The 15,021-nt window shown below is 37.3% G+C and overlaps 1 protein-coding gene across 1 annotated transcript in view; it reads right to left on the reverse strand.

Annotated features, from left to right (window-relative positions):
- sntg1 (syntrophin, gamma 1) overlaps positions 1-15,021 on the reverse strand; it is a 30,247-nt gene that overhangs the window by 3,471 nt on the left and 11,755 nt on the right. Inside the window, exons 10-15 of the mRNA XM_042498234.1 lie at positions 12,506-12,635; positions 7,277-7,315; positions 4,132-4,248; positions 2,464-2,535; positions 1,572-1,724; positions 1,294-1,386 (exon numbers count right to left, since the gene is read on the reverse strand). Of these exons, the coding sequence (XP_042354168.1) occupies positions 1,294-1,386; positions 1,572-1,724; positions 2,464-2,535; positions 4,132-4,248; positions 7,277-7,315; positions 12,506-12,635 (604 nt within the window). The remainder of the gene's footprint in view (positions 1-1,293; positions 1,387-1,571; positions 1,725-2,463; positions 2,536-4,131; positions 4,249-7,276; positions 7,316-12,505; positions 12,636-15,021) is intronic.

A 15,021-nucleotide genomic window follows, 5' to 3' on the forward strand; every position in this document is an offset into this window, starting at 1 on the left:
GTATTTTCTTTTTCTTGGTTTTTGTTTATTTAGTGTTGTTTTGTAAGAACTGGGCAGCACTATGGGCACCTCGTGTTTTATAGAGGTAAGCAGCTATAGGATCAGCATGCACCTGGGAGGGACTTTGTTTGTTCTTATTTACCAGAGAAAGAGAGTCAGCCAGAGTTATGATTTCTTCGTTCTTTGTTTTCTAAATAAACCACAAGAAAACGCTAAAATATGAGAATGGACAATGGATTTTTTATTTTATTTAATTTTTTTAATGTTTTTGTGCTTGTGTTCACTGCAGTACTGTGGAGCATGAATTTGATGACGTGTGATTTTGATTTAAGATAATTAGCCATCATACAAAAGTTTAAATGCTGGTCTTTACCTGAAGTACATCGAGTACTTTTCTTGTGTGGTATTACTTCCTCTACTTATATACTCATACCTACACCTACTTATACTGTCGGAGGAAATCAAAGGCATGAGAAAAGCATGCAATCTCTCCAAAGAAAGGCCCCAGGGACCAAACTTCAGAGCTTTCTTGCTGTTGTTGCTGTGCTTTAAATATTATAAATAATTGTGCTATATATATGTCCTGGCACGGTCATCCTTGTTCTATATGTTCCAATTAAGTTTGTTGCTGTTTTTATACTGTGTTTTATACGGGAACGATAAAAACTAGAGCGACATTGGAACATTACGTCCTGAGCCAGCAGATTACAGCTCAACTTGTCGAACAGTTTTATTTGTGCAGTTTCTGATTGAAACTAATTCAAACATGCTTTGTTAAATTTGCCCATAGCAGCTTTTAATTACAAAGTAATCCCACCCTGTGTGTTGATTGCAATTGCAGTTTACATATGGATTGTGTTTTGTGCATTTCTCTCAGTAAACAATATGCTGGCAACACTTTTATCGTCCTTGGGGGACATTGCTGCTACACACTGACGGAATTAGGGCCAAGATCTTAAGAGAACAATATGGCAGCGCTTGTGTCCTGCTCATCCACATAATGTGCACCAGTGGAGTAGTCTGCATGGCGCTCAGATTTGGGGAAAGGCCAAAGAAAACTGTGGGAACGAGTGAGAGGTTTGAGCTGAGGGGGAGAAGCCGTCAAAACAAATGTGAACATACTCCCAAAAGGCACTCAGAGCAGAATAAGTCATAAGCACCAAAAAAAGAAAAAGTGAGGCTGAGGCATCACGATTAGTTTCATCACACTGTGCAATACAACTGTCTGAAATCTCCCTCTGAAAGGATCTCTTTTGTATTTGTATTGATGATAAAGTACTCTCTAACACTCACCTTTGAAGCTGCATCAAAGCACACAAAGCCCATACTGAAGTCAACTGTAAGTCCCATAAGGTGGCTCTCCATGATACAGGCATATGTTTTACACTACAAAATAAAAGAACAAGATGTTACCCACAAGTGCTACACAAGGACACAAAAGCCTCTTTTGCTCTGCTGAAAATGTCATACGAGTGTTATCAATCTTTGTGCTGAAACGACTGAGCTGGAACCGTGCGCTGGATTAAAATCATCACCATTCCCCGCACGTTGCCTACTGTTCAGGTGCCGACCTGTATCCTCTCCACCTCCAGGAAAGTGGCCATCTGAAAAGCCTTTTCCCAGATCAGCAGCTCGCACTCCAGTTCCACGCTGAAGAACATGTCCTCCCCGCTCTCCGTCTGCACACTGAAGCAGTGCTTCCTCTTGTCCAGAAGGTCATTGTCCTAAGATAAGACAGTAGAGCTGCCATGCTGATCAGGTACGGACGGACAGAGTGACGTGGAGATAAGACAAAGCAACAGCAGTGCAGCTTCCTGAAGCTAAAGGGTGGCTATTTTCTCTGACGACAGAGTGCAGCTTTAAAACCCTTTAAAACCCGAGCAAATTGGCTTAATTTCTGTCTGCCATTTCAGCCATGTTCTCAAAGAAAATCAAACCAATTTGCTCAAATGTTTGAATGCAAGTGAAAGGCATTTGAATGCAGCACAAGAAATCTGATGTCAGTCAAGGCTTGAAAGGGTTAAAAAGCACTTGAATTATTTCACTCTAAAACACTCACATAAATGTAATGCATATATATGCAAACTGAACCACACGATGATTTACACTCATGTATCTTTTCATAGTTTTGTAACCCTGTGTTGTAGGCGCTGCAAAGGTCAACTTATATCTGATTTAATATGCGAATTTATATGAATCTAATTTGCCTTCATGAGTTTCGAGATAATGAGCTGCAGTGAAATTCTAACAATCAAATTCAAAGTGACTTCGAACCTGCGGAGACCGAATACGATCTGAACCCTGAGTGTCTCTGTGGAATTGAAGTAGAACACATTCAAATAAATCAGTGGGTTATATAAGTGCATTCCTCAGTTTTCTAATTTATATTCTCTCAATGTATCCAGTGTGAGAAGAGCTGCGCTTCTAAATGCTTAAGAGATGAAACAGAGGAGGCTGCCTTACCTTTAAAATCTTGCACATTATCTCATACACAGTAAAGCTTTTCTCGGCTCTGGTCCAGTCCCATGTCGTCACCTGAAACATTGTATGCTTTGTTAGCAGAATGACTCAATTAAAGGGGAAAAAAGCAGAATAACTGTCCCTAAAAGTATAACTGATGAAAATCGTCTAAATTAAAAAACAACTGACCATTTGCTAAACCCCACAATTCTTGGTCATTGTTTTTACACCAGTAAAGCTTTCTTTCAGTTTACAGCGATAACACTGGCAGAAAACTTTTCACGAGCCTTTAATTTTTTTTAAACAATTTCTACAAATATGGCTCTTCAGTTAACACAGAAATTAACAAAAGCTTATTTTTCATGTCTAGCCAACGACAGTGCACTAAAATGAACTAAGTAGCAGCTTTTGTCAGCGAGAGGAACTTAATGCAAATGCTACAACTCTGTTAGTGTTTCTTAGCCTCCAGGAAAGCAGCTCAGCCCTGCAGCAAGTTTTCCCAGCGGCCACTCGCAGCATTGCAGAAATATTATCCCCTGCAGCCCAAAAACAATTTTTTCCAAGGGCCACCGTTATAAAAGAGACATTCTATAAAACTACACATCTCAAATTGCAAACAAGGTCAATTATGACTCTTTCTATTTTTTGATCCGTGGAGGTTTTATATTTGTAAAACTTCACTGGGTCCATTCTGAACGGACTGTAAGTGACTGGTGAGCGTGTCAAGTTTGTGAAAACACTTAACTTTGAAGTACAGTGACTTTTCAGCACATTTTTTTGAAGTACTGTTTCCATTTATTCTTGCAATAAGTTTTATTTCTTGGTGTTCAAAGCCGCCGTGTTGGTAACATTTTGTGAAATTCAATTTGTGGTATAATGCTGTATTCAGGAGGCTAGTTAGCCGGACATGCAGCATCCAGCTTTCATTAGAGCAGATAAATACACTGTTTAAAGCATTCATTACACTTTGGCTCTTGTGCTTTTGGTTTTGTAGAGGTAATGATAAAGACTACACCCAACATACTCTTTATATACAAAGTATCACCCTCACTACAATCACTTACACCGCCTTGACATGTGGAGAAATCTAAAGCTTGACTGGACGGCTGTGCCAAGTTATGGTTGCTGAGCTGTGATTGGAAAATCAATGTTCTGGGGTCAGTTATTGATGAATGGTTGTTAAGATCAAAACTGTCATCTTGCCGTTTCAGGGAAATATTCATCAAGCTGTAGGTAACTAGTCTGCAGTAATGAAGAAGCCTGTCTCATCGTCGGAACAAGCGGGCTCTTTTATTCAGCCATCCACTCACATTAGCATATTCCATTTATATTAGCACATTCAAGTTGAGCAGGCAATTCCAGTTTCCTATCAATCTTTTCCCATCTCCAGTAGCATCGACAGCTTATCCCTCTTGTCATAATCACTTAAGTGGCTGGCAGAATGTAAACAGATTTAATGATCATCATCAATCAAGAGGAAGATCAATGCAGCACAAAGGGATTATGAGTGAGCTGCTTCCTTCTTTTTTTTTTAACAGGAAAACATTTTCTCCTTTAACAGTACATTAACATGAAATGAAAAATCTCCCGCAGAGCTAAACGACGTTCAGTGCAAACACAGAAGTTTGTCGGTTTAAAGGGGAAACAAATAAAGATTAAGTGGGAACTTACAGGAGGTGCTGAAAACTTGAAGAGTGAGGAACCCCTCAAAGCGAGGAACTTTGGTGAATACATTCGGTCCTGAACGGAGTCCTGCTCCTTCTCGTCTACCCAGCCCATGTAGATAATCTATCAAACGATAAAGAGACACATGGTCATTAAGGATGCCGAGTGTATGTGGGCAAAAGTTGAGCTTTATTATGTTAAAAAAAAAAAAAAATCTAAAAATACTCTAAAATCGAGTAAGAAATAGTTCAGATAATCCATGAGTAACGAGGTCCTGCATGAACACATTAAGGACTGAATGGATCAATACCTAAATGATCAATGCTGCTGACACTAAGTGTTGTGTTGACTGTCAATACTGGCATCAGGAGGATCAATACTAAATAATATGCATATTCTTGAACTGGATCAAGTTTTCAGACTCCTCTTGGTAGAAACTGAAGAGTCTGCTGCTTTTTTTGTGTGCAACGGTGCATGTACAAATCACATTATTTCTTCAGAGGATTTACACAATTGTCAAACCTTTGTTTTTTTACCATTACAAACTATTTTGTTTTGTCACACATGAAATGAACTGAACTGAGAAAAATAAACACAAATCTGTGTTATCATCTACCTCTAGTTTTGGTTATTTCACAAAAGATATTGCACTCATTTCAAATGTCATCAATGCATTTAATGCTCGTTATCTGTGTTTATCAACCTCATACTCAATGTGATCTCATCCTTACTCATTATATTTTGCAGCTTGGGAAATAGCTGCCTGTGTTACTACAATGACACAGCAGACAGCCTCTTAAATTGTATTCTGAAAAAAGACAGGGTCAGCGGTAAGAGGGGCTGGGCAGTTTAGTTTAGGCGAGAAAACAACTTGGTTACAGTCAAGAAAAGATAATGAATGGTACTAAAAAACACCAATGCAGCAGCAAGAAGGGGCTAGCAGTTAGGTTTACGTAACAAAACAACTTAGTGGTGGTTGTAAAAAGATTGCAGATGATGCAAAAATACCCGACTTTGAGTGGCACAAACATGCAAATAGGAAGGGATTTACAGTTATGTTCACTTATGTTTCATAAAAGCCTGCATATGTCGCAAAAATGAATGATTTTTTTTGGTCTCAAACACTGCTCTGTTAACAATTTTAATCAGAGCAGTAGCAGGTTCAATAGGTTTCACTTTCAGTTTTGTTAGGTTTTGGTTCCAATATTACGTGGTTAGGATTAGAAAAAAGATCATGGTTTGGGTTAAAATAATAACATTTGTTACGTAAAATAATGTAACGTAACCTGACAAACTTATGTCGGTCAGTTAAAGTATGTCAACATTGACATTTGGTTTCACATGGAACCCGAATCCTGGTCTCCAGAGTGATAGTCTGAACGTCTGAAACACACTGCATGCATGAGCGGCTACAACGTGTTTCACACTTGTGGTGTTCACACCAGCACTGTGTTGCTGTGACCCTTCTGCAGGCCTGTCTGCTTCTATGAGTGCTATATTTCCACATTTGTAAGCACAGTTTTAATTTATTAAAGACATTGTGCAAGCTCCTGCACTGTCAACACCAAGTCTTGCAAATGTTTCACAATAAAATGCCTTGTTTCAACAACTGATGGGATACTGTCAACAGAGACGTTGTCAGAGGACTTTTATTTTGAAACAGAAGCAGGAAAGTTTACATAAAACAAATATGCTTGTATTTCTTCATCTCTGTGATACATAAAGACATTGAAACTGTAATAAAAGGTGGCATACAGTCAATTCAATCATCAGAACACCATTTCACTGTCTATTTCTGCTGACAACTGTGCGTAGCATGTGGAAAAAATTGGATGCACAAAAAAAAAAACAACAGCTGTGGCAATGCTCACGCCCTGCTGACACAGGCAGTGTGTTTCAGGCGTAACGCTTCGTCACCTCAATTCCGTCTTTGATCCTATCATAATTTCTATGGCCACTCAGGTATGACACAGGTCATAGATGTGGCAGGCCCCTTTTAGCCCATATCTATGAGGCTGATAACACCCATTCAAGCAAGTGATAACATTTGAAGCAGGTGCATGTCTGTATTTGTTTTTCTGGGCAGTGCACAGTTGGATAAAGGGATAAAATATGATGATTAATGAAATATTCAACAATATTGTGCTTGAAATTTGTAGGGTTGTTTGCAAAAAATGCATATTCAAACAACACCCACAGAATTTAATAGTATTAAACTCTTTATATTTCACAGGGGTGTCTTTTTTTTCCACAATTTCAACTTGGATTGTTGCTTATTTAATCATGAATATTCATTTTTTTATAGAGAAATACTTGAGAAACCAATTTCTCAGGGGCTTTAAAGATTAACCAAGCGGGCACGTCTGTTTGCATCCAGCAGATTAAATACCTCAGGAATCAAAGTACTTCACAACAGTGATGCAAAAATCATATAAAAACCCCTCATTACAAAATAAGACACAGAAGTGCTTAAGATTTAGCTAAAATAGCATAAACAGTGTGTCACGGTATGTAGCATCACCTTATCCGCCCTACATGACAAGACAAAAGATATAAAGTTAAGTATTCTTGAAAAAACAGATGGGGAGATGAAGAGAAAGAAAGTAAAGTGTCCACTGCAAATGTTCTGAGACATTATTTCAGACATCAAGAGAATCTCAACATCAGTGCTCATTAAATTCAGGGTGATTGCAACCCAAGCAAAATGTTTGCTTGCTTCTCTGTTTGCAGTTTTTTGATGGATGGCAAAATGAGAGAATGAAAGATTCGGGACAAGCCGGCGGCGTTGTATTTCTTAAAAGAATTGTCAAGTGAATTCACGTTATTTTGTGCGCGGCAGACACCAAAATAAATTAGTAACAAAAAAGGATTAACTCCCCATGTTTAGACTGAGAGATGACACTGCAAATTAACTGACTGAAGGCACTTAAGTTGTTTTCTGATCATTTTTCACTGGATGGATTTTAATGATGCAAACACTCTCCTTGTGTTGCAATCATTGGCAAGATTGTGCCGTGTCCTTTCTGTGACTCGCTGACCTGGTTTGATTTTTTAAGATAAGGATAAAACACACAGATTAAAGACAGCCAGAGTGAAAACAAAGTCTAAACAGGCAGCAGGGGCTCAGCCGCTGCCTGGAAAAACATCTTACCTGCTGGTTAACTGGAAAATTTCGGTTAATCTTCTTCACCTGTTAAATTTAACAAGAACATCAATAACTCATTAAAAAGTCTCCTGCTAACAATCAGACATCAATTACTGGTGAAGTATAAAATAGTTGTGGGACCTTGTGGGGACTCACAATTGGTGTCTAAGAACAAATAAACTATGAACCACGTTGTCTGTGCTCACATGTTAACCACAGCACTGAAGGAATACTGTTAGAGCTACTTCATTTATTCAATGCATGCAAATTACAAAATGAGATAGATAGTCATTTCCACAAGGACCCGAGGCTCTTCCTAAAAAAAAATCCATTTAAAAAAATCCATTCTCTCTGTGATAATAAAAGCGGGGAAACTACCGAGAGAGCAGTCAGGCTTTAAATTAAAACATTCTGCTCAGATCACAGGTATCACTCGCTCCTAATCCACACTATACTATCAATATAACTCTGTTTTAGCAGCAGAACACCAAATTAAGCCATCCAGACCTGAACCCGTCCTCCTATAGAGGCAAGAACAAGTCACAGCTGCTTGTTTTGAAATGTTACAGAAGTTTGGGCCGAGAGAGGAAACAGGATGTTTTTTTTTTTTTTTTTTTGTCAAGATGTGAGCAGGGTTTGGATATACGAGAGCGGTGACGGTGGGTTTGTTCAGATTCGACGGTGGGTTGTTGTGACCAGTCACACTGATATCTCTCCTCTGACAAAAATAGGGAAAGACTTTGGGGTTTTTCCAGTTCTTAAAGTTACAGAACACATCATGCATCTTATATTCCAAAAATACCCAACGGAGGTGAAAAGTACATTATCTAATTAGGAACACTTACTCTATACTTTGAAAGAAGGGAAGAGTATTTTGAGCATTTATATTTCTAATCCATAGCATTTTATAAATTATGTTTTACTCCACTACATTCATGTGACAACTGCAGTTATTGTAACATTGATGCACATCTCTGTTCATGATTTTTCTTTTTTTATTGCTTTTAAAATAATATATCACCAACATCATACTCAGTCCACTGCAGTTAACTCCTATACTGTATTACAAATCTGCCACATGCAATTTGATGCACTTGTTATTATAACCTTTGTTTTATCAGGTCAATTAAGATTAAGAACTTATTTTCAAGGGAAAACTGAGGACATTATATGTATCATGATGCAAGATAGTGAGGAACAATAATATAAGGTTATATTTTTTGTAAATTGCAAAACAGAACATGAAATAAAGTTTTTAGAAAAGCAGATATCACTTATGTATGCCCACTTATGTATGGTAGCTACAAACATGGCGAGAAATATCCCAAAATCACATTTAAAAGGACTGGGTTTGGTGGCTATGAACATGGCTTGAATTGTACTGTTGTAAAAAAATACCCAGATTGGTCATTAAAAACACAGCTGGACATGTCCCAAACACTCATTAAAAAACACCCGCTTTTGTTTGTCTTGACTAGCAGTCTGCCGCTGTCTGCTGCTCGCCCTCGTGCCACAGACACCCCCCCCTCCTCCTGATGAGAAGCTTAGCTCAACATGTAATCTGAACTACATCATATGAATCAGCGGTCTGCAGAAAGATACAGACTCAACATTTTTATGTATGTATATGTATGAATGAATAATTTCAAGGTATACTGCGCATCTTCAGCACAATCATTTCTTATTTTTACAAGTTCTCATCTAATCAGGGTTACTAGTTAAGTTGCAGATTACCATTTGAAATTTGCAGAGAGCAGAGCGGACTACCTCCTCCATCATCATCAGAAAACTGAACAAATTTTTTCAAGACAAACGGTGAAATACTTGACTACAAACAGCTCAATTGTACAACAGTCATCAAAGAAAGACTGACGCTGCTCTGCGAGGGAAAGGATGACCTTACTCTTAATGAGGTCCTTGATATTCATATGTTTTTAGCTGTTAGTGCTATTTTTGTCCACTTGTACATTTCATTTGAAAGGTTTCCCGTTTAATAAGTGAGGCTCATTAAATATAATTTTTTGAAAAGGTCTATCTATGAATATTTATTTTGACTTTTAAAAAAACAGGTGAACATTTGATAAAAACAAACAAATACATTCTCTAGTTTCACTGTTTATTGTTTTTTAAGGTCTTTGTGGGATTCTGGCTGATCCTCAGCGTGATAAATCAATCAATAAATCACTTTATTTGTCTCAAAAGGGCAACTGGTTGTGCAGCAGCAAAAATGAAAACACAAAGCACAAAAACACATCATATTACAAAAAATGAGAATAAACATAGAGTGTGCCATTTAAATTTGGAGCAAAAAATGTGAAATTTTATAATGGTTATAATTTAGACCCTTATTGGGGAAATTTAGTTGGAAGATAGCAAATAAAAGAAATATTTTTTCTCTGTTATGTTGGTTAGTAGTCTCCCTTACAGCTTTAGGTCCGTCTTTTGGTCCGCAACTTTGGTTCAGACTGAAATATCTAAACAGAATGGATGATTCTTTACTTTTCATCCAATCTCTGACGTCTGACGGTAATAAATCCTCTGAAGGCAACGGTCAATATTTCCAGAGATCTGAAGCAGCCAGCAGATACCCGGGCTAAGACTTCCTCTTCCGTGCACCGCTCATTGTTTACAGTTTGATTAGCAAGCTGAGACCGGTCCTGACAAGATTTCTGCTATAGTCTCTATAAACAGATACTTTATCTGCATATTGGGTTTCAGCAGTATACTGTGAAACCATATACTGTGGTATTAAAACTGATGGTTATCATACACATTAGGTTATCTACAGTATTAGAAAAAAAACGAACAGAGAATTTCACCTGTGCATACACATCTCCTTTCCTCCTCGACTGCTTATCAGACATTTACATGCAATTTTCAGTTTTTGAAGGTCATTGTAATAGATAATAATAATAATAATTGCATAATACTGTATACTGTGAGACCATGCAATTTTCTGAGACAGTTATCATAGCTGTTGCATCCCTACTGCATATTAATGCAGATAAATTAGACAAAGATTGTCAGACAATAGCTGATAGGTTCCTCAGATGAGATTTCTCTCAATGCATTCTGCCTCTTTTGCTCTCCACACAGTCTGTTTACCTGTAGACAACCAAAGCCCACTCAAAAGTGATGGGTCAATACTACTCGGACAACAAACCAAAACCTGATGCTTCCAAAACCAAAATCTTGCCAATAGATTCTGCAAATAAATATCTGCTACAGCAAATATTTGTCAGAGAAGGTCATCACTAAGACTTGCCAGTTTGTCCACAACACTGGTTTTCAACCAAATATCTGCGAAACTAACTACAGTCAGTTTTTAAGTGCTAATTAGTGGGAGTATAAATCACTAGTTTCACCACAATACAGCATTAAATCGATTCTTGGGGACAGAAATATGACATTTGCAGATATTACAAAGTCTGCTACGATACAACTCCGATTCAATTCAACTCAGGGGCCTGTGATCGATACGATATAAAAGCTGTTACTGAAGGAGCCTCCACCCTATTTATTTGTCTTTGGCCCTAAAAGATAAAAACAACACATAAAAAATGTCTATAATTGCAACCAGTTAAGTGCAGTAAAGTTTACTTCAAACTGGCTCTACTGACACATATGAAACCCAGAAAAATCCTTTTAAGGGAGAATATTTTTCTTTTTAAACCAAAACATGATATTTTTCATTATTTGCCTGCCAATGACAGTGACACAGAATGTAAAAAAAAAAAGGCGAAACCTAAAGATGATGATTTGGATTTAAGTTTTCACTTTGCATTGATGATATTGGACCGCTGATCATTGAATCAATATATCCAGATATATAGATCATTTCACCCCTACAAATGAGCAATTTTAGCATGCAAGCAGACTATACTCATACAGTAAACATGGTAAACATCATAGCTGCATGTTGATGTCAACATTTGCCTCAAAGCACCACTGTGCCTGAGGACAGCCTGACAGAGCTGCTAGCATGACTGAGGACTCTTGTTTTGTTGAATCTCTTTTGAATTTTCTTTTTATGTTTCAATTTATTTTCTATTACTGGAAGCACCATTGGAACTGTCGCAAAACGACCTGTTTATTATAAACTGAGGTGAACAGTGTGTGCAGCAGGAAACATAAAATCCAGAACACCAAATAAAAAGGATGCACGACGACATAAAAATTCAGGTGACAATAACCGATCCAAAAACAGTCACTGTCTGAAAGATACCGGAGCTTAATGATAACTGACATTACTGAAGGTTCGGCCACATCAAAATCTTTAGTATTTGCAATTAGACATCTATTTTCTTCAGCAGAAATCTGTGCATCCTACGTCCATCTATGTTGCTAGCTCACTCACACACCTCAGCGAATGCCAAGGCCAGAGAGAAATACACTCTCCATTGTTGAGGCCTTTCTGGCAGCGAGCAATCAGTGTTATGTTTAGTACGTCCCTCACTTCGTCCACTCCAATTAACCAAGCCTCCATTATTCCCTGGAGACTCTCCCACACACACACGCACACACGTACACATGCACACACACAGAGCTTTGCCAGTGGACACATGATAATTACAAATCCCTGTTTTTCCACTGCTGCTCACTCCATGTCGTATCACATCATGTGGCGAGCCGACACTGATGTCTGGTTATATATTTCTAGATGGCAGCTTAATGGGCTCTCAAAAAATGTATACTTTGCTGCATGAAAATTAACCTAAATATGCTGATAAATGTGTCAAAATCAGACACTTCTGTCAGGCTTTATATGAGTCACCACACACGATGGAGCTTGTTCGCAGTCTGTGTATGTGACCCCCCTGCTGAGCATCATCTGGAAACATGCTTTATATTTTTACAGCCAGAACAATATGCTCACAACAAGAGAAAGAATACAGCGCGTTATTTCTTTGTTTCTCGCTGTCTCTTGCTATCATTATTGTATAATGTTGAATTATAGATAATAAGCACAGGGTTTTGGCTGGAGGGAGTGAGTGTAGCACAGTGCAATTGCTGTTATTGTGACCTTGGGCGCGTAGAAATAAGTGTGTGCTTTACTCATAGTGTGAAAAGACATTAGTATGTGTCTACTTAATGCCGTGACATTTGCAAAGAGACTGTTAGACAACCCACAAATTGAAAGTATTTTGCATCAACTCCCCACCCAACATCTTATTGGTTTACTTGGGTGACTGTGAGGGGCGGCAGAGCAAACACATGCTTTTATTTAGTACTCACATTGTGCTTGGTGAGACTGGAAATGTTGCTCGCTATTGCCTGAAGCCAGTCCAAGCAGTCCTCAGCTGTGGGGAACTGTATAACTCCGCTGCAAACTCCGTCCACAGCTATGACCTGGAAAGCATTTTTCCTATAAGAATCAAGAGAAAAACAATAGATTACGGGACGATTTATCAGTTTGTAGTTCCTGAACTACAAATTACACATTGAACAAGATGAAAAACGAAACACAAAAACTCTTGTACCCTAGTCAATCTTCATTTTGATAAATAATAAAATAATAAAATAAAAATAATAATAAAACTGATAAAATATACAACAATATTTACAATAATGATTATGATAATAAAATAACATTAAAAAATATGTAGAAATAATAATAATAATATTTATATAACTATATTATTGTATTTATATATTTGTTATTATATTTATATATTTATAATAATAATAAAATACAAAAATAAATACACAATAAAAGAATAAAAATAAAAAAATGAATAAATAATAAGAAAATACATCATAAAATACAAATTCATTATTGAATTAATTATATAGTGCCTTATATATCACATACTTCATATAGAAGCACATATAATCACACCACCTTAGTGAAATCAAAGCAACTCTTGGTCCACTCTGTTTACCATTCGAGTCTGAGCATCTACAAGGCCTTCATCTTACAGCATCTTGGCCTTGAGACACCCTGGAGCCTCCTTACATGTCTGCATGCAGACAGTGAAGGACACTGAGGCCTCCGCAAATAGCCAACCATGACCATGGATGAATCATACACCTTCATACCATTATTATTATTCATGATGACATTTACATGCTTTCATACTGAATAATTTTTTCATGACAGACTGTAACTGATTTACGGTGTTCAAGGAAGCCACTAGTTTCCATTAATATCGTAAGGGAAGGAGAAAAAACTTGCAAAGACTGAAAAATTACTTGCAGTATGTGATTTCCTCAACTTCACTTTGTTATCAAGAGATCAAACCTATTACCTCATTTCATTTCATCCCAGCATGTAAAACTCTGAAAATGTATACATAAAACTTGCTGAGGAAGAAGTATGTCCCAATTTTATTTCATTTTTTACTTTGTTTATTGAAGTTTCAGAGTAACCAGCATTTACAAAATAATGCACTTGCAGGTTTTTTAGCAGGAGTATATTCAAGACCTGCATGGGACTATTTTTCCTAATCCCACCCCTGCCCGCTACCCCAGAGAGTAGATTATCTATTCCCGCCTGTTACCGCAGGGTGTGTGTCAGCTCCCGTCTGCACCTGCAAATGTTCTGACCATACATTCCCCCACAATAATCCGTTGATTGACTCTTCTCCCATCCCACAGGGAAAAGCCCTCACTTTACTGTGGTATTAAGAAAGATATGCATACGTGTTCATTGTAAGTACTAAAAATTACGTTCCAGTGCAGACTTACATTCATGACAGTTATTCTGGTGTCTCTGGTATTTAGTGTTATTATTATTATCTGTAATATTCCAAAGAAATTCTTTTTTTTTTTTGGCCATTTTATAGCAAACAGTTGCTTATTTTCACATCTAGCAGGTACAAAGCAATATTATTATCCATTTGGTAACATTTTTCTGTTAATTTTATAAATGTTGCCTTTTAGCTCTGTTTTTGGTCTTGACCAACTCCTGATAGAAATATCAGTATTTTTAGTGGCTGAATGCTCCACTATTTCACCAGCTAGTCAGTAACTTTGTCTGACTGTTGTTGGTGCTAAGTGGAAAATGCACAGTGGGGATTTTAGAGGTTTTCCACCAAAAAAGCTGCCTGCTGCCTGAAATGACTATGAAAGTCAAACTAAGAAAGTTGCAGTCATACAGTTAAAAAAATGAGCTGAAACTCACTACGAAGCTCTGTAAAATGAAGAGAAGCTGCAAATTCAGGTGCTAATTTTCAGTATGTTCATACCTATTTTGCTTTAAATGTATTTCAAAGAACAGAACTTCTTCACATTTTCATGACCAAAGTAAAATTAATGAAGCAAAAGTTTACTCTCGTCTGTTTTGAGGGTGATGTGATAAAAGATGTGAAATTCATCTTCATTGTGTCCTAAAATAATAAATAGAACTCACTGCTCACTGCATGGCTAATCAATCTATAAATGTATAATACCGTTATGCAATTTTCAACTGATGGGCTAAAACATGCCAAACCACAAGTGCAGTCCATTAAGAGCCATTTAACAAGATTACTGTTTCTATCATCCACAGTGTAGCAAAAGGAAAATGTATTATTGACAGTTTATTGGCTTATTACATCAAACATCCACCATTCTGAGAGTCTGACTCACTGCAGAACTATTTTGTTTCTTCTAATTTTGTTTAAAGGGATATGCTTAATAGCAGAAGTAATAATATAATAATAATACTTTTACAGATGAGGGATGGCAGTTTCATTTGAAACCCTTCAAGCATTGAAAAAGTAAGATATCTCTGCACTATCAGCCTGTCAAGTATTACAGGGATAAACCAG

This window comes from Plectropomus leopardus, chromosome 12, assembly GCF_008729295.1.
Source record: "Plectropomus leopardus isolate mb chromosome 12, YSFRI_Pleo_2.0, whole genome shotgun sequence".
NCBI lineage: Eukaryota > Metazoa > Chordata > Actinopteri > Perciformes > Serranidae > Plectropomus > Plectropomus leopardus.